Source organism: Pelophylax lessonae (assembly GCF_965119305.1).
Source record: "Pelophylax lessonae genome assembly, chromosome: 3".
NCBI lineage: Eukaryota > Metazoa > Chordata > Amphibia > Anura > Ranidae > Pelophylax > Pelophylax lessonae.
In genome coordinates, this window is record NC_138770.1 from 601,161,442 (window position 1) to 601,182,475 (window position 21,034).

At 46.6% G+C, this 21,034-nt stretch overlaps 1 protein-coding gene across 1 annotated transcript in view; it reads left to right on the forward strand.

Annotated features, from left to right (window-relative positions):
- The first annotated feature begins 314 nt into the window (after positions 1 to 314).
- Positions 315 to 21,034, forward strand: part of LOC309548929 (carbohydrate sulfotransferase 11-like) — a 54,403-nt gene continuing 33,683 nt past the window's right edge. The window contains exon 1 of the mRNA XM_082248857.1: positions 315 to 468. Coding sequence (XP_082104983.1) covers positions 357 to 468 — 112 coding nt within the window. The 5' untranslated portion in view covers positions 315 to 356. The remainder of the gene's footprint in view (positions 469 to 21,034) is intronic.

A 21,034-nucleotide genomic window follows, 5' to 3' on the forward strand; every position in this document is an offset into this window, starting at 1 on the left:
TAAACAGGAGTTAAGCAGTAGGGTTTAAAAAAATTTTATTTGACACCGATGAAGTTCTGTATTTTCAATGTATTTCTAGAATTGGAATTAAAATTTGGTTTTAGTGGATTGGGTTTTGGGTTGGTTGTCTTTTTTCAGGAATTGCTCCAGGATTCCATTATTTAGTGAAATTGAATATACATCCAGCTAGGTGAAGTGTAGGATTGTTCCCTTTTATCACATGGGAGTGCTTGGCCTCGGTGGAGAGTACAGAGGTGAGCTGGTCACACTGCGGAGAAACAAACAGAACTTTACCCTCATCAGGCACAGGAGAGGAAGCCGGCTTGATGTTGTAGTTTTTCATCTGCACGCGTACAATGAAGTTTTTAGTCCGAATCTCCATTTTACTACTTGGCCTCGGCTTCATTTGCTTCCGGATGAGGGTGATAAATCTGACATCATTCCGGCAATCTATGACTACCCTGGCAAGTGAGTATCATTGAGTATTTAAAGTTCAGTCTGCTTATATTTTGTCTTCCCTGGTTCCTCCTTCTCCCCCCTCATCAACATGCTAATGAAATGTTTTATTTCAACTTTTCTATTTTTAATACAAACCTTAAAGCAGGGGTCTTCAAACTATGGCCCTCCAGTTGTTCAGGAACTACAATTCCCATCATGCGTAGTCATGCCTGTGAATGTCAGAGTTTCACAATGCCTCATGGGACATGTAGTTCTGCAACAGCTGGAGGGCTGCAGTTTGAGGATCCCTGCCTTAAAGTGTTACAAACCCAGAAGCCTGCATTCACTATATCTGCTCTCCCACAGTACACAGAAAAGCAATTATTTTAGTAAATATAAACTGCTAAATACCTTTTCTCATCAACAGTATATAGCAGTCTTGTGACTTCTACCAGTGTCTGGTTAAAGCTTGTAGGAGGCGTTTTCATTCTCTCCTAATTGTCCAATGAGACTGCAGGACCCCTGACCCCCTCTGTCTAGACAGTGCTGATTGGCCCTGTGCTGATCACATACACTCTCCCAACAAAAAAAAAACTCTCGAGCAATACACACCAAACTGAGCATGTGCAGTGTCCCCAGGGCTCTGTTCTATCAGCAGATGGATTGGGGACTGCAGATGAATGGAAGGATTAGAAAAGACAGGATCAAACAGCCTTTTTACACAATGCAGAGGATTAACCCCTTAGGTTCCAAAGTGAGTATAACAAGCATGCTTTACTGCATATACAGGCTGATTTTACCGTTGTGGGTTTAGTAACGCTTTAAATTAGATCCAATGATGTTATCTCTGTTTCACTGTGCTTCTCTAGGCAAAGCAGGCTGACCATGGCTGGTGGGAGGGGCTTGCAGGATGCTGTACATTGCTTCCTGAAAACATCACAACATCCTGCCTCAGTACTCTTCTCAGGACCCCTCAGCTCTGATGCAAGCTGTAGGCTGGCTATAGGGAGGAGTTATGCAAATATCAAAATGTTTTGATTGGTGGATGTCAGTCTGGAGGAGTGAGCATTTCTATGCAGGTTGTATTTGCATGCAGACCACCCTAGGTAATGCCCACATGTGATGCTAAAATCAAAAAAAGGGGTGGGGCAGGGGCAGTCAGGCAAGGGAGGAAAGAGCTAAATAATGCTGGAAGTTTATCAACCAGCAAATGAGGCAAGCTGTATCTGACTTGCTTGCTTTATTCCACACTATGATTAGCTCACAGTGTGCAGTGAATTTAGAGTAAGCAATTTCAGTACAGGAGAGGTGCAAGACTGAAGGGAAGGCTGGAGGTCAGCTTTAAAATGGGTAAAGTATTAGGGCTTGTTCACACTTCACTAAATTTCCAACGCTCAACAAATGCTCCTATAGCGTGTGTATGGTGTCAGTATGGGCGTCAGACAGGCGTCAATCAGCTTTAGTATGGAGCATTTTACAAGCATTAAAAAATGCTCCATAAACGTCCTATGCGTGGATTCAAACATAATATTCCCCACTCAGACATTCAAGATAACCGGCTGTTCAGTGATGCTGGATGCTGTAATGACCATAGGTTGGAAACCGGGGATACTCAAACTGACGAAATGCCATCAGCGCACCAAGGATTCCTCGAAGGGGTCCAAAGCTTTATTCTGTGGTCACATGATGATAAATATATAGCAATGTTTCAGAGCCACAGAGGCTCATCAGGCAAGTGACAATGTGCAGTGCAAACTAACAAGTATTTAACAGACAATCCACCAATCAGTGCAAACAATTGTGACCAAGCCCCGCCCCCTGGTGTCAAAATTACATCATAGGCCCACCAATATGCCCAGTATAAACTTATAAATTAACTAATACTCATGCAGAACGGACCTTAGAGAATTAGCAATCAATGTTTCAGTACGTTTGATGAGCGTTAAAACTGCCAATGTTCACACTTGACTAAATGTCCAACACTCCTATAGCGTTTGTATGGCGCAGTTTGGGCATCAGACAGGTGTCAATGAGCTTTAGTATGGGTTAAAAAATGCTCCACGTTTCATGAGTGTTAAAACGGCTCCACAATGGAAGTGACAGAAATAAACAAATTTTACCCGCTGCAACCGCATACCTCCCAACTTTTTGGGATGGGAACGAGGGACAGCTACTAACACATATATGTAGGCATAGGACACACCCCCTGCCACAGCCCCTAAAGGAGAATTAACAAAAAAAAGATTAGATAAACCCACAAGGGATTTTTTAACACTTCTATTCCTTTTATTGTTTTTTTTGGAAATTGAAGGAAAGGTTTAGCACTGGGAAACAATTTTTGAAAGATAAATAGTGCATTTTATATACAGCTATATAGATCAGACCAAAATGAGGGACAGATTAGGAGGGAAGAGGGACAGAGGGACTTTTCAGCTATGCAACCGCACCAAAACCGTGCCACAAACGCATGCCAGCACATTTACTACGCATTACCATGGACTTGAATGGGAGGTGTTGAAAGGCTTCAAACGCTTCCTGACTCGCCATGAGGCTTTTATTTTGTAGAGAAGCAAAGCTAACGCTTCATGTTTTGATAGTGTGATCAGCACAATAATCTGTCTATTGTATCTTGTGCATAGGCGTTTGAGGGACACCTGCTTTTAATGCCAGTGTGAACTCAGCCTTAAACACTAAGTCCCCGTTCACACTAAGGCGACCTGTGAGGCGACCTGGTCGCCTCACAGGTCGCCTTCCATAGGGAAGCTTCGGACCCGTTCTAATAGGAGCGACACAAGTTGCTTCTCGGCCTTTTGGCTAAGATCAAGTGTAGTATCTGTTCTTATCAGTGTTGGAATGGAACCTGAAGGTTAGTATCGGTGGTGGCCGAATTTAACCGGGGCGCTCTGGGCGTAACTGGAGGACCGGAGTAGGCCAAACCAGAGAAAGCCGGATGGTTCCAATGCCTTCCTGATTTGAATGGGTCCGCCCCTACCAGTTTGAAGGGAGCGAGAAAACTGGATCTGTGGCCAGTTAGTACTGCTCCTGGATGTAATTGGTAAGGAATGGCGGATGGCGTTGGGAGGGCCTTTCCTCCTGGGTTGAATCTGGCCTTGCAAAAGGCTTGTCCCCAGTTGAAGGCAGGCTCACCCTAAGCTGTCTAAAGTTCTGATGCCTCCTGGTAGGTTAGGGCTACACTTGGTCTGGCCTTAGGGCCGGGGTAGAAAAAGCCCGTAGTGTATGTGCCCCTGGGGTGGCAGCCCAGGGGTGCCTTAATTCTCACTGGTGAGGGGCAGCTCGCCTTGAGTTTTTCGGCACCATGGTCACTGCACCTACGCACACTTTTTTAAGTACCTGCCTCTTGGGCAAGGCCTTTTGGCTTCGACCAGAGGAATTTTTATTCCGGCCGGAAGGCCTGCCCTTGTATTTTCACAAGGGCACTAATTCACCTCTCCACTTCCCCTCCCCCACCTTTTTGTTTGTGTGTGCTTTTTCTTTGTAGTTTGTCACTTTCTATCACCTTTTTTTTCACTTGCACGACTTGTAGGGTGTGGGTCCTCGGGCCCTGCCTTGAGTCTTGGGAGGGGGTGGATATGGCCTTTTGGCTTAGTCCGCCCTCTCTCATGGGGTCTCCCTTTGGGGGAGCCCTACTTAGTACTCGGTGGGGGCTGTTTCGGCAGTCCCCCTGAAGAACGGGGTCGGTCTGGTTTCGGCCAGACAGACCATGAGTACCTTAAATCCCTGTCAGGAGTCTTGCGCCCCGGGGGATCGAGGTTCGGGTCCTACCTCTTCGGAGGGAAGACCATTTGTATTCGCACACCCTGTGCACTTTTTGTGTTCCTCACGTTTGTGTGTGTGCACTTTTTTATGCACCGGGTGAAGTCTTTTGAGTGTGTTTCACACGCTACGGGCTTTAAAAAAAAAAAAAAAAAACAAGTCGCTCCGACTTAGAAAAAGGGTCCGGAGCTTCTTTGGGGCGACCCGGAAGCGACCGCCATAGACTTCAATGTTATGAAGTCCGTGGCGGCCGCTCCGAGGTCGCGGCGCGCTGCTCGCACCGCGACCTCGGAGGACGCCCCCCCAAGTCGGATCGCAGCAATGTGAACGGGGCCTAAATGTCTAATGTGATTTTAAAATAAATAAATAAGTAAAGTATACATCAATAGAAATTGTATGAACATGTGGTCAGTGTGGAAGCTTCTGTGTTCTGTTGTTTTTTAACATCACCAGAAGTAGATGAGTTTTCTACCTGAGATTAGCAGCATGATTTCTACATCAGACAGCCCCCAGCATTCTCTATAATCCAGAGATAAATGTCTGAATTTTATTAAGCACGGGAGGTTGGGCGGAATGATCTCAGAATCGCACCCTTGTCTTGCTGTGGGTGTGTCTTGCGTTTTTTTTCCTCCATGGTGTGTCCCAGAATGTCTCAGATAAGTCGGTGAATCTGGAGGAATTGTTTTTCTTCCTGTATAGATCATCACACGTGCCAAGTTGGGTTAGTCACCTGACAGAGAGAACACGCACACCGAGTACAAAACACAAGTGTGCACTCCTAGTACAGTGTGCAATCTTCCTCCTACTGTACATTGTATCCCAGGCTGCACCGCACATCCTAACATACCGCTCATATCCAAAACCAAACCAAAACTGTGCACATCATAGGAGCAAAAAGAAGAAGGAAGTAAATATTGAGGTCATTCCACCCAGAACTGATATTTTAGAATTTGTTAAATGACTTCGGATGTTCTGAGAATTTGGGAAGTCTATTAGTGAGAGCTGTGTGCTTCAGTTCCCAAGTCTCTTTATCTCTGCAGACTTTCCAAAGGTGGTCTCAGTAACCTTGTTGTTTTTTTTTTTTTTATTTCATTAAAGCGGAGTTCCGGCCACAAAAAAAAAAAAAAAAAAAAAAATTTCAATGAAAATACCCCCAGGACAGTCAGGGCTAGTACATTCCACAATGGATAGCCTCTGATCTGTCCCGGTTCACACTTACCTTTTAGAAGTAATACTTACCTTGAAAATTTCTTCTCCAGCGCTGCCATCTCAGGTGTGGGCAGCTTGAAGCCAGCGCGATCCTCTTCTGTCCTCTTCGGTCCCACGATGCACTGCGCCAGCCCCGCCGTCACTTCCGGGGCTGCAGCGTCATCCCTGCACAGCTTCTGGGCATGCCCAGAAGCTGTTTAGCAAGGTATGACGCGCCTGCACCGGAACTGACGTCAGGGCCAGTGCAGGCACATTGATTCCTGGGAGCGATGACGTTCAGCTCCCAGGAATCATTGCAAAGCGGAAGTGACGGCGCAGACCGCGGCCGCCGAGGGAGGAAGTGGAAGAAAGGTGAGTATATTTTTCTGCAATTACAAGGTAAGTAAAAATAAAAAAAAAAAATCGTAACCACTCATTTCTTTTTCAGGTGACGTAAAGCAAGCGGATGGCCCAAAATCGACTATGTCGATTTTGTGGCCGGAACTCCGCTTTAAGACATGAGGTCTGACATTATAGCAACTGACAGCGGCTGTATAAACAAAGCCTGTAATGCAGGTGAAAGTGACTCCTATGTAAAAGAAAAGCCTGTAATGCAGGTGACAGCGCCTCCTGTATAAACAAAGCCTGTAGTGCAGCTGACAGCAGCTTCTGTAAAAAACAAAGCCTGCAATGCAGTTGACAGCAGCTTCTATCTAAACTAAAGCCCCATACACACACGCAGATCGTCGTCATACAAATGTTCGTCTTTTCTCCCCGGGATGTCGGTGTCTGTTGAAAAGTGCAAAGACAGCACAAGGACAGCACAAGAATTTTGTCCGCAGACTTCAGCTGACTGCAGAAGTGATGTCATGTAATGGTTAACTTTCCCTGTGTTTTTTATTTTCTGAGCATGCCCAGTCTTGCAAATCTGCGGTCTGTCGGCTGATTTCTGTACTGACAGGCGAACAATCGTCCGTTCTGGTGTCTGCAGACAAAAATTTTCATGTTTGCAAGAAAGACTCTTGTCCGCGGATTGTGTGCAGACATCTGTCGGAGGCACCATACTAACACGCATACAATCGGCAGATCTTTCGTCCGCCGACGTTTGTATGACGACGATCTGCGTGTGTGTACGGGGCTTTAGCCTGTAATGCAGCTAACAGTGGCTCTTGTATAAACAAAGCCTGTATTGCAGTTGAAAGCGGATCCTGTATAAACAAAGCATGTAATGCAGTTGACAGCAGCTCCTGTATAAACTAAGCATGTAATGCAGCTAACAGAAGCTCTTGTTTAAACAAAGCCTGAAATGCATCTGACAATGGCTGTATAAACAAAGCCTGTAATGCAATTGGCAATGGCTCTTGTATAAACAAACTCTGTAATGCAGCTGACAGCAGCTTCTGCATAAACAAATCCTGTAAGTGCCGATTCACATTTGTGCGATCACAGAGATTGCATGTAATTCGGAGCGCACTGCTCCTAAAAATCACATGCCTTGTCTGTGCGGTGCAGTTTGTATGGCTGAATTTGCACCGCAATCGCACTAAAAGATGCACAGGACCCTTTTTTTGGTCCGCAGCAGAATCGGTTTACATGGTGGTTCACACTAGTGCAATCCGATTCTGTGCGAACTTACAGATTGCACTGCGATATGCGATCTTATCTGGGGGTGTCGGTAACTTTTAATTGACACCCCCAGCGTATCGCATATGACAGTGTGAATCTCCAGGGTGCGGATGCGATGCAGGAACACGCTGTATATTCACAGCATTCCCGCATAGCACAAATGTGAACCGGCACTACAGCAGCTAACAGCGGCTCTTGTATAAACAAAGCCTCTAATGCAGCTGACAGTGGCTTCTGTATAAACAAAGTCTGTAATGCAGCTAATGGCAGCTCCTGTATAAACAAAGCCTGTAATATATCTGACAGCAGATCCTGTATAAACAAAGCAGCCTGTAATATAGCTGACACCATTGCCTCCCACTGCTGTCAATCACAGTCAGTGAGGTGTGAGTGGTGCTAAGCGGTACTCTCTGTGTCCTATGGACCCACAGAGTCGGCTCAGGAGCGAGCATGCATATGTGCCCCCATAGCAAGCAAGTAGGAATCCGGGCTGCTCTGTGCAAAACCTTTGCACAGAGCAGGTAAGTATGATATGTTTGTTTTGTTTTTATAATTTTTTTTCCCCATTACAACCACTTTAACCATTTGCCTTCTGTGCACTTAAACCCCCTTCCCATCCAGGACAATTTTCAGCTTTCAGCGCTGTCACACTTTGAATGACAATTGCGCGGTCATGCTACACTGTACCCATATGAAATTTTTATCATTTTTTTCACACAAATAGAGCTTTATTTTGGTGGTATGTAATCACCTCTGGGTTTTTTATTTTTTACAAAAAAAAAAAAAGAATAAAGACAGAAAATTTTGAAAAAAAAAAAAAAGTTTTTCTTATTTTCTGCGAGTAAATTTTGAAAATAAATTTTTCTCCTTCACTGATGTGAGCTGATGAGACGGCACTGATGGGCACTGATAGGCTGCACTGATGGGCACTGATGAGGTGGCACTTATGGGCACTGATGAGGTGGCACTTATGGGCACTGATGAGGAGGTACTAATATGCCGCACTGATGAGCACTGATAGGCGGCACTGATAGGCGGCACTGATGAGCACTGATAGGCGGCACTGATGAGCACTGATAGGCAGCACTGCTGGGCACTGAGAGGTGGCACTGCTGGGCACTGAGAGGTGGCACTGCTGGGCACTGAGAGGCGGCACTGACGGGCGGCACTGATGGGCACTGATATGCGGCACTGATGGGCACTGGCGGATGGCACTGATGGACACTGACGGGTGGCACTGATGAGCGGCACTGATGGGCAGCACCATCAGTGCCCACACTTAGTGCCCATAGTGCTGCCAGTCAGTGCTCATCAGTGCCTAGATGAGCAGGCACTGATGGGCACTGACTGGCAGCACTATGGGCACTGATTGTGGGCATTGATGGGGGGCACTGATGGCGGGCACTGTGGGCACTGATGGGGGGGCAATTTGTGTATGTTTTTACCTTTAGTAATCAGAGCACTGGTGATCAGTGCCCTGATTACATTCCTGTGTGTCCCCGGCGCTGTGAGGCTCCCCCTCCTTCCTCACACTGCAGGCTCTGTGTGAGGAAGGAGCGCCGGCGATGAGAGATGATCTCATATGTTTACATATGAGATCATCTCTCATTGGACGGCCCGATCACGTGGTGAATGGCCGCTGTGATTGGCCATTCACCACAATCACAGATTTTCCCTGCTGCGCGTTCGCGGGAGCGGGTTACTGGGAGGCCGTATAAAGACGGCCTCCCGAAAATGTGAGTCCGCGCTGCAGCCGTATATAGGCTGTAGCGCGGATGGGGGGAGGTTAAATTCCCAGTCTACCAGCCACTGTTCAGACAAGCAGTTAAAGAGGAAGTAAACCCTCCTCTACAACTTGTACCTATAGGCAAGCCTATGATAAGGCTTACCTATAGGTACTGTAAATATCTCCTAAACATGTACCGTTTATGAGATATTTACCTTACATGTCGCCAGTGACGTCACTGGCGCATGCGCTCTGAAGGAACGGCCGATCATGCCGTTCCTTCAGAGCCCCGTGCCGTGACTGTCGGCTCCCGCGCGCGTGCGCGGGAGTGACGTCACCGCGGCTCCGGCCAATCAGATGGCCGGATGCCGCGATCCCGGAAGACGGGCGACTAGACATGTCGCCCGTCATAGAGGTGAGTGAGCGGCACGGCGGGGGCTCGTTCTGAGGTAAGTATTGCATAATGAGCTAATATGCGATGCATACTAGCTCATTATGTCTTTCTTTTGCAGGGTGTAAAAAAAAAAAAAAAAAAAATCAAACGAGTTTACAACCTCTTTAAAGCTGACCTCGAGGATAAGCAAATATTGTCTAAATACAAGAGTCATGCATTCTTACTTGAATCTGTGTGTGCTTTGTGTATTTCAGATCTGTGCAGTAATTTAGTGTGAAACTGTTCCTTAGTGTGGGAACTTTCTGTATTAAAGACCGTTCACTGCTGCTCTCTCTTCTTGTGCAGGGTGACTGGTCTTGTCTCCCCCCCCCCCCCCCCTAGTGCAGTTTTCAGGAGGCAGTCTGTAGTGAGTGAAGCTGCTGGGCCCCTCCCACAGCTCTGCTTTCTGCACAGGCTATGAACGCACAGATATGGTGTCTACTTTTATCCATGGTAATATCATTTAGCGCACACAAATTCAAGTTTTAAACTGTGTGGCTACAGAGCAATATATTTATATTTCAGCTTTAAGCACCCATATTTTCTTCTTATTATATCATATGCCAGCTTAGAGTTCTGTCCTAACACTCATACAGTATATACATATTTCACGCCCCTGATGACATTCTGATTGGACGAAATGCGTAGGGTTGAGCCTGGCTATCACACGTTATGTTACAACACGTCCAGACCACGGCCACCTTGTTGGTTGGAAACCATTTGATTTTATGCTTTATGACACGCTTGTTTTTACCATTCTAAATGTGAGTATTCTGGATATATTTATAATAAAATCTCCCAACGTTTTGACATACTACACTATGAGGCGGTGTTTGTTCTCATTCTGATATATGTGACTTGTGGAGAGATTATGTCAGAGGGGCCAACAGGATCCATTCTGGTGCTATCTTTGAGGAGCAAAGACAAGCCAGAGCTAGACATGTGCGGTTCATTTAGTTCTGAATTGATATTTGGATTAACTTTTCGTTATTTGGAGATTCAGATATATCTGAGTACCTGAATTGCAGTATAAACGAAGTCTGATTTTCGGAAATTCGAATCGAATTTTACATCCAATTTTAGTTGAATTTGAATTGTAAACATATTTCTGAAATCAAAAACTGTGTGTTATTACAGCCCATTCAGACTGGCGCGATCCGACTTTGTGAGGCGACCTGTGAAGTCGCGGTGCACAGCGTGCAAGTCGCCTCCAGGTCGCCCCAAAGTAGTACAGGACCCTTTTTCTAAGTCGGAGCGACTTGTGTCGCTCCTATTAGAACGGGTCCTGTGCTAATCAATGGCGGGCGACCGAGTGCGACTTGTCAGGCTGACAAGTCGCCCTGACAAGTCGCACTAGTCTAATCTGACCCTTAGAGTACCATTTCGAAACAATGCTGTTTTTGTTAAGCCAAAGAGGATTTAGAGTCATTGTAATCATTTGATGAAGATTTTCTTTTGTTTGTTCACTTTGCCACATTCAAATCGAAAAAAAATATCTAAAGTTTTTGATTTGACCGATTCAAAATTTATAGATTCGAACATTTTGAATCTAAAAAATCAGTACATTCAAAGAAAATTTGAAAAAGACTTAAAACAAATTCCGAATACGAATCCTGAATACGAATTGAATGAATCGACGAAATTTAACTAAACTAAATAACTAGATTAACTAATCAAAATGAAACTAAACAAAACTAATTTTTTCGTCATGCACATGTCTAGCCAGAAAAGTGTTGGAATGCTTTTATGACCACCTATATTCTAGTGGTCGATATCTTGGGGTAAGAGGCCCGATGTACTTAGGTGTCGGTGGAGGACTTTTAGCTCACCTACAGTTTATTTTGTTATGCACCCTGGGTGTACCCTAGGATTTATGGACTTTCATATTTATGAATGTATATTTTCTATACTGTGATACTTACTCTGGGAGGTCCTAGTGTTTGTGAATATTCATACATTTTAAGCGCTGCGTTTTTTTTCTTTTATACAGTATATGGGTTACTACTAGGGTTGAGCGGACACCTAGATGTCCGTGTTCGACGGGTTCGGCCGAACTTTAAAAAAAAGTCCGGGTCCGTGTCCCGGACTTTTACCGAACTTTTCCCGGACACCGAACCCCATTGAAGTCAATGGGGACCCGAACTTTAAGGCACTAAAATGGCTCTAAAACACCAAAGGAAAGGGCTAGAGTGCTGCAAATGGCAGCAAAACGTAATTAAGAGCATGGCAAGTGCTCTGCAAACAAATGTGGATAGGGAAATAACTTAAAACAACAAAAAAAAACAGAAAAATAAAACAATGTTCTTCTTCATCTCTGAAGGACGAGGCCCATATGGAGTAGGAGGGAGGTTGAGGTGGTGGTGGATGTGGCGGTGACATAGGCGTGCGCACAGGGTGTGCTGGGTGTGCCTGGGCACACCCTAATCACCTAGGGCACATAGCATTGCCAGTGAGGAGATGGGAAAGATCTCCCTGGGACCTGCTCTGCTCTATTTCTCCTTGCCTACAGGTACATGGCCCCGATACATTACTCTCCCTGCTGGCAAACACATGCATGTGTATTTCAACTTTGGGGTGCACACCTTAATGCAATAGGCTGCGCACACCTATGGGCGGTGTAGGTGGAAGCGGCGGTGGAGGAGGACCAGGGCCGGATTAACAGCATCATGGGCTTGGTGCTGAGGATTTTGAAGGGCCTTAGGGCCGTGCCTTGCCATGCACCCAGAGGAGGAAGGGTGCAGCCATGCATGCCTAATTCAACATGGGATGCTGTCTCTGAAGCCCATAAACACATCCATGCATCGCCAACTGTCCCTCCTTGTCCGGCCTTCACGCTGTGTGGGGAGGTTCTGAGGGTGCTGCCTGGGGAAGCGAGCATAGAAGCCAGACTTCTGTGTTTACAAGTGACAGAAGAGCGGTAACAGTGAATATGGCCAACCCGGGGCCTATATAAAAGGTAGGGGCCTGGAGCTGCAGCTCCAATAGACCCTACATTAATCTGGCCCTTAGGAGGAGGACGAGGTAGCCAACACTGCTTCTTTTCACAAATTTTAAATGAGGGTACACCCCAAAAGAGTGAGAAAGAGCAAAAATGGAACAATGGGTGGGTAAGGTCGGTATCCATTGCTATTCTGCATAAGGTACGGAAAAGTCCCGTGGGATCCATGCCTGGTTCATTTTAATGAACGTGAGCTTGTCCACATTGTCTCTGGACAGGCGGCTGCGCTTGTCTGTTATAACGCCCCCAGCCGTGCTAAATACCCGTTCAGATAATACACTGGCTGCAGGGCACGCCAGCACCTACAAGGCGTAAAGGGCAAGCTCAGGCCATGTGCCCAATTTGGAGACCCAGAAGTTGAAGGGGGCAGACCCGTCATTCACTACATGTAGGCGTGTGCACACATACTGCTCCACCATGTTGGTAAAATGCTGCCTCCTGCTAAGACGTTCCATCTGAGCTGCTGGTGCTGCTGTTTGTTGTGGCGTGCTGACAAAGCTTTTCCACATTTCGGCCATGCTAACCCTGCCTTCTGAGGTGCTGGCGGTGCCCTGGTTGCGTTGGCGACCTCCTCCTCCTCCTCCTCTGCCTTGTGCTTCCACTGTGGCCCCGCTGTCAGATGGGAATGCCAGCAGCATGGCGTCTACCAGCGTGCGCTTGTACTCGCGCATCTTGCGATCGCGCTCCAGTGAGTGAATTAAGGACGGTACGTTGTCCTTGTAACGGGGATCCAGCAGCGTGGCCACCCAGTAATCAGCACAAGTTAGAATGTGGGCAACTCGGCGGTCGTTGTGGAGACACTGCAGCATGTAATCGCTCATGTGTGCCAGGCTGCCCAGAGGCGACGAAAGGCTGTCCTCTGTGGGAGGTGTATGGTCCGTGTCCTCTGTATCCCCCCAGCCACGCACCAGTGATGGCCATGAGCTGGCCTGGGTGCCACCCTGCTGTGAACATGGTTCCATCTCCTCCTCCAGCTCCTCCTCCTCCTCATCCTCCTCATCCTCCAGAACTGTGCCCCTGCTGGACAATTGCGTCCCTGGCGTTTGCGTGTGCAGGAACCCACCCTCGGAGCCCCTTGCGAATGACTGCCCTGAAAGCCTTGGAAATGTTACCTCTTCATCCTCCTCCTCCTCCTCATCCTGTGCCACATCCTCTTCCATCATCGCCCGAATTGTTTTTTCAAGGAGGCATAGAAGTGGGATAGTTAAGCTGAGAACGGCGTCATTGCCACTGGCCATGTTGGTGGAGTACTCAAAACAGCGCAACAAGGCACACAGGTCTCGCATGGAGGCCCAGTTATTGGTGGTGAAGTGGTGCTGTTCCGCAGAGCGACTCACGCGTGCGTGCTGCAGCTGAAACTCCACTATGGCCTGCTGCTGCTCGCACAGTCTTTCCAGCATGTGCAAGGTGGAGTTCCACCTTGTGGGCACGTCACATATGAGGCGGTGAGCGGGAAGGCCGAAGTTACGCTGCAGCGCTGCCAGGCGAGCAGCAGCAGGGTGAGAACGCCGAAAGTGCGCACAAACGGCCCGCACTTTCTGCAGCAGCTCTGACATATCGGGGTAGTTTTTAAGGAACCTCTGCACCACCAAATTCAGCACATGCGCCAGGCAAGGGATGTGCGTCAAACCGGCTAGGCCCAGAGCTGCTATGAGATTTCGCCCGTTATCGCACACCACCAGGCCGGGCTTGAGGCTCGCTGGCAGCAACCACTCATTTGTCTGCTGTTCCATGCTCCTCCACAACTCCTGCGCGGTGTGTGGTTTGTCCCCCAAACAGGCAAGTTGTAAAACTGCCTGCTGTCGTTTACCCCTGGCCGTGCTGAAGTTGGTGGTGAAGGTGTTACGCTGTCCGGATGAGGAGGCGGTAGAGGATGAGGAAGCGGAGTAGGAGGAGTTAGGAACAGGAGGCAAACTGAAGCGCCCTGCAATCCTCGGTGGTGGAAGGACATGCGCCAAATTGCTATCCGCCTCAGGCCCATACGCCACTGCATTTACCCAGTGTGCCGTTAGGGAGATATAACGCCCCTGACCGTGCTTACTGGTCCACGTATCCGTAGTTAGGTGGACCTTGGCACAGATGGCGTTGCGCAGTGCACACCTGATTTTTTCCCCCATTTGGTTGTGCAGGGAAGGGATGGCTTGCCTGGAAAAGTAGTGGCGGCTGGGCACGACGTACTGTGGGACAGCCACCGACATAAGGTTTTTAAAACTGTGCGTCTCCACCAGACGGAATGACAGCATTTCAAAGGCCAATAATTTTGAAATGCTGGCATTCAGGGCCAGGGATCGCGGGTGGGTAGGGGGGTACTTCCTCTTCCTCTCAAGTGTTTGGGAGATGGAAAGCTGAACGCTTCCACGGGACATTGTGGAGATGGTTGTTGGTGACCCAGGTGGTGGTGTTGCTGACAGATCGTCTGTTTGCGGGGTGGCAGGTGCCGGTATCACTACAGATGTGGCTGGAGCGGCCGAGACTGCAGCAGAAGAGGAAGCAGGATGAGCCAGAGACGTTTCTTGGTTTTGAAGGTGTGTACTCCACTGCAGCTCGTGCTTTGCACTTAGATGCCTGATCATGCAGGTTGTGCTCAGGTTGAGAAGGTTCATGCCTCGCTTCAAGCTCTGATTGCACAGGGTGCAAACCACTCGTGTCCTGTCATCAGCACATTTTCTAAAGAACTTCCACGCTAGAGAACTCCTTTGAGCTGACTTTGGTGCGCTCGTTCCCTTGCTGCGTTGGGCAGTAGCGGGCGTAGTGTCTAGGGCACGGCCGCTCCGCTTCTGCACCCTGCTCCCTCTTCTGCTGTGCTGGTGGCTCTGTGCGACCACCGCCTCTTCCTCCAAACTACTCAGTTCACCTGCATGACGTTCATTCCATGTGGGGTCGAGGACCTCATCGTCCTCCACATCATCTTCCACCCAGTCTTCACCCCTGCCCTCCTTGTCGGTCTCCACAATGCTGAACGCCGCAGCAGTTGGCACCTGCGTTTCGTCATCATCGGAGACGTGCTGCGATGATCCTTGCATGTACTCATCTTGAGGAATAAGTGGTTGGGCATCGCTGCACTCAATCTCTTCCACTTCTGGGGCAGGGCTAGGTGGATGGCCCTGGGAAACCCTGCTGACAGAGTCCTCAAAAAGAATAAGAGACTGCTGTATGGCTTGGGGCTCAGACTGCTGGCCTGATTTGCAAGGGGGTGAGGTGAAAGACGGTTGGACATTGGCTGCAGGTGCCAACTCTGACCTTTCTGCAGTAGACTGGGTGGGAGACAATGTGAAGGAACTGGAGGCACTGTCAGCAGCAAACCAATCTACTATCGCCTCAACTTGTTCTGGCCTCATCACTTCTAGGGGCGTTTGATGCCCTACCAAATACTGATGCAGGTTCTGTCGCCTACTCACACTTGAGGAAGGTGTTTCACTTGTGCGTGTAGCTGGCACAGATCGACCATGTCCTCTCCTTGCAACAGGAGCTCTACCAGCAGCACCACGACCCAGGCCACGGCCCTTATTTGACGGTCTCCTCATATTTCTGTAATTTAAGATCTTGCCCTAGAAAGGTTTTTATTGAATAGCGGAATAGAAAATATGATCCAAAAAAAGTGTATGTATATCACACGTACACAACCACACTAGGCCCCAATTACTATTGTTTGTACCCCTAAAAGGCTAGATGAGGAGTAGGGGGAGTATGGAACAGGCAGCACCCTCAAACCTTCAGAAGTATGAGATGAACCCCAACAACTTGGAAAGGTGGATCTCTCTCACACGTACCGACACAGACTATCCCGCAATTCAATTGATCCTCAAAGGTTTTTATTGAATAGCGGAATAGGAAATATGATCAAAAAAAGTGTATGTATCTCGCACGTACACAACCACACTAGGCCCCAATTACTATTGTTTGTACCCCTAAAAGGCTAGATGAGGAGTAGGGGGGGTATGGAACAGGCAGCACCCTCAAACCTTCAGAAGTATGAGATGAACCCCAACAACTTGGAAAGGTGGATCTCTCTCACACGTACCGACACAGACTATCCCGCAATTCAATTGATCCCCAAAGGTTTTTATTGAATAGCGGAATAGGAAATATGATCAAAAAAAGTGTATGTATCTCACACGTACAGAAACACACTAGGCCCCAATTACTATTGTTTGTACACCTAAAAGGATGGATGAGGAGGAGGAGGAGGAGTATGGAACAGGCAGCACCCTCAAAGCTTCAGAAGTATGAGATGAACCCCAAAAACTTGGAAAGGTGGATCTCACACGTACCGACACAGACTATTCCGCAATTTAATTGATCCCCAAAGGTTTTTATTGAATAGCGGAATAGGAAATATGATCAAAAAATGTGTATGTATCTCACACGTACAGAAGCACACTAGGCCCCAATTACTATTGTTTGTACACCTAAAAGGATGGATGAGGAGGAGGAGGAGTATGGAACAGGCAGCACCCTCAAAGCTTCAGAAGTATGAGATGAACCCCAAAAACTTGGAAAGGTGGATCTCACACGTACCGACACAGACTATTCCGCAATTTAATTGATCCCCAAAGGTTTTTATTGAATAGCGGAATAGGAAATATGATCAAAAAATGTGTATGTATCTCACACGTACAGAAGCACACTAGGCCCCAATTACTATTGTTTGTACACCTAAAAGGATGGATGAGGAGGAGGAGGAGTATGGAACAGGCAGCACCCTCAAAGCTTCAGAAGTATGAGATGAACCCCAAAAACTTGGAAAGGTGGATCTCACACGTACCGACACAGACTATCCCGCAATTTAATTGATCCCCAAAGGTTTTTATTGAATAGCGGAATAGGAAATATGATCAAAAAATGTGTATGTATCTCACACGTACAGAAGCACACTAGGCCCCAATTACTATTGTTTGTACACCTAAAAGGATGGATGAGGAGGAGGAGGAGTATGGAACAGGCAGCACCCTCAAAGCTTCAGAAGTATGAGATGAACCCCAAAAACTTGGAAAGGTGGATCTCACACGTACCGACACAGACTATCCCGCAATTTAATTGATCCCCAAAGGTTTTTATTGAATAGCGGAATAGGAAATATGATCAAAAAAAGTGTATGTATCTCGCACGTACAGAAACACACTAGGCCCCAATTACTATTGTTTGTACACCTAAAAGGATGGATGAGGAGGAGGAGGAGTATGGAACAGGCAGCACCCTCAAAGCTTCAGAAGTATGAGATGAACCCCAAAAACTTGGAAAGGTGGATCTCACACGTACCGACACAGACTATTCCGCAATTTAATTGATCCCCAAAGGTTTTTATTGAATAGCGGAATAGGAAATATGATCAAAAAATGTGTATGTATCTCACACGTACAGAAGCACACTAGGCCCCAATTACTATTGTTTGTACACCTAAAAGGATGGATGAGGAGGAGGAGGAGTATGGAACAGGCAGCACCCTCAAAGCTTCAGAAGTATGAGATGAACCCCAAAAACTTGGAAAGGTGGATCTCACACGTACCGACACAGACTATCCCGCAATTTAATTGATCCCCAAAGGTTTTTATTGAATAGCGGAATAGGAAATATGATCAAAAAAAGTGTATGTATCTCGCACGTACACAACCACACTAGGCCCCAATTACTATTGTTTGTACCCCTAAAAGGCTAGATGAGGAGTAGGGGGGGTATGGAACAGGCAGCACCCTCAAACCTTCAGAAGTATGAGATGAACCCCAACAACTTGGAAAGGTGGATCTCTCTCACACGTACCGACACAGACTATCCCGCAATTCAATTGATCCTCAAAGGTTTTTATTGAATAGCGGAATAGGAAATATGATCAAAAAAAGTGTATGTATCTCGCACGTACACAACCACACTAGGCCCCAATTACTATTGTTTGTACCCCTAAAAGGCTAGATGAGGAGTAGGGGGGGTATGGAACAGGAAGCACCCTCAAACCTTCAGAAGTATGAGATGAACCCCAACAACTTGGAAAGGTGGATCTCTCTCACACGTACCGACACAGACTATCCCGCAATTCAATTGATCCTCAAAGGTTTTTATTGAATAGCGGAATAGGAAATATGATCAAAAAAAGTGTATGTATCTCGCACGTACACAACCACACTAGGCCCCAATTACTATTGTTTGTACCCCTAAAAGGCTAGATGAGGAGTAGGGGGAGTATGGAACAGGCAGCACCCTCAAACCTTCAGAAGTATGAGATGAACCCCAACAACTTGGAAAGGTGGATCTCTCTCACACGTACCAACACAGACTATCCCCCAATTTAACTGATCCCCAAAGGTTTTTGATTAAATAGCGGAATAGAAAATATGATCCCAAAAAAGTGTATGTATATCACACGTACACAACCACACTAGGCCCCAATTACTATTGTTTGTACCCCTAAAAGGCTAGGAGTAGGGGGGAGTATGGAACAGGCAGCACCCTCAAACCTTCAGAAGTATGAGATGAACCCCAACAACTTGGAAAGGTGGATCTCTCTCACACGTACCAACACAGACTATCCCCCAATTTAACTGATCCCCAGAGGTTTTTGATTAAATAGCGGAATAGAAAATATGATCCCAAAAAAGTGTATGTATATCACACGTACACAACCACACTAGGCCCCAATTACTATTGTTTGTACCCCTAAAAGGCTAGGAGTAGGGGGAGTATGGAACAGGCAGCACCCTCAAACCTTCAGAAGTATGAGATGAACCCCAACAACTTGGAAAGGTGGATCTCTCTCACACGTACCAACACAGACTATCCCCCAATTTAACTGATCCCCAAAGGTTTTTGATTAAATAGCGGAATAGAAAATATGATCCCAAAAAAGTGTATGTATATCACACGTACACAACCACACTAGGCCCCAATTACTATTGTTTGTACCCCTAAAAGGCTAGGAGTAGGGGGAGTATGGAACAGGCAGCACCCTCAAACCTTCAGAAGTATGAGATGAACCCCAACAACTTGGAAAGGTGGATCTCTCTCACACGTACCAACACAGACTATCCCCCAATTTAACTGATCCCCAGAGGTTTTTGATTAAATAGCGGAATAGAAAATATGATCCCAAAAAAGTGTATGTATATCACACGTACACAACCACACTAGGCCCCAATTACTATTGTTTGTACCCCTAAAAGGCTAGGAGTAGGGGGGAGTATGGAACAGGCAGCACCCTCAAACCTTCAGAAGTATGAGATGAACCCCAACAACTTGGAAAGGTGGATCTCTCTCACACGTACCAACACAGACTATCCCCCAATTTAACTGATCCCCAGAGGTTTTTGATTAAATAGCGGAATAGAAAATATGATCCCAAAAAAGTGTATGTATATCACACGTACACAACCACACTAGGCCCCAATTACTATTGTTTGTACCCCTAAAAGGCTAGGAGTAGGGGGAGTATGGAACAGGCAGCACCCTCAAACCTTCAGAAGTATGAGATGAACCCCAACAACTTGGAAAGGTGGATCTCTCTCACACGTACCAACACAGACTATCCCCCAATTTAACTGATCCCCAGAGGTTTTTGATTAAATAGCGGAATAGAAAATATGATCCCAAAAAAGTGTATGTATATCACACGTACACAACCACACTAGGCCCCAATTACTATTGTTTGTACCCCTAAAAGGCTAGGAGTAGGGGGAGTATGGAACAGGCAGCACCCTCAAACCTTCAGAAGTATGAGATGAACCCCAACAACTTGGAAAGGTGGATCTCTCTCACACGTACCAACACAGACTATCCCCCAATTTAACTGATCCCCAGAGGTTTTTGATTAAATAGCGGAATAGAAAATATGATCCCAAAAAAGTGTATGTATATCACACGTACACAACCACACTAGGCCCCAATTACTATTGTTTGTACCCCTAAAAGGCTAGGAGTAGGGGGAGTATGGAACAGGCAGCACCCTCAAACCTTCAGAAGTATGAGATGAACCCCAACAACTTGGAAAGGTGGATCTCTCTCACACGTACCAACACAGACTATCCCCCAATTTAACTGATCCCCAGAGGTTTTTGATTAAATAGCGGAATAGAAAATATGATCCCAAAAAAGTGTATGTATATCACACGTACACAACCACACTAGGCCCCAATTACTATTGTTTGTACCCCTAAAAGGCTAGGAGTAGGGGGAGTATGGAACAGGCAGCACCCTCAAACCTTCAGAAGTATGAGATGAACCCCAACAACTTGGAAAGGTGGATCTCTCTCACACGTACCAACACAGACTATCCCCCAATTTAACTGATCCCCAGAGGTTTTTGATTAAATAGCGGAATAGAAAATATGATCCCAAAAAAGTGTATGTATATCACACGTACACAACCACACTAGGCCCCAATTACTATTGTTTGTACCCCTAAAAGGCTAGGAGTAGGGGGAGTATGGAACAGGCAGCACCCTCAAACCTTCAGAAGTATGAGATGAACCCCAACAACTTGGAAAGGTGGATCTCTCTCACACGTACCAACACAGACTATCCCCCAATTTAACTGATCCCCAGAGGTTTTTGATTAAATAGCGGAATAGAAAATATGATCCCAAAAAAGTGTATGTATATCACACGTACACAACCACACTAGGCCCCAATTACTATTGTTTGTACCCCTAAAAGGCTAGGAGTAGGGGGGAGTATGGAACAGGCAGCACCCTCAAACCTTCAGAAGTATGAGATGAACCCCAACAACTTGGAAAGGTGGATCTCTCTCACACGTACCAACACAGACTATCCCCCAATTTAACTGATCCCCAGAGGTTTTTGATTAAATAGCGGAATAGAAAATATGATCCCAAAAAAGTGTATGTATATCACACGTACACAACCA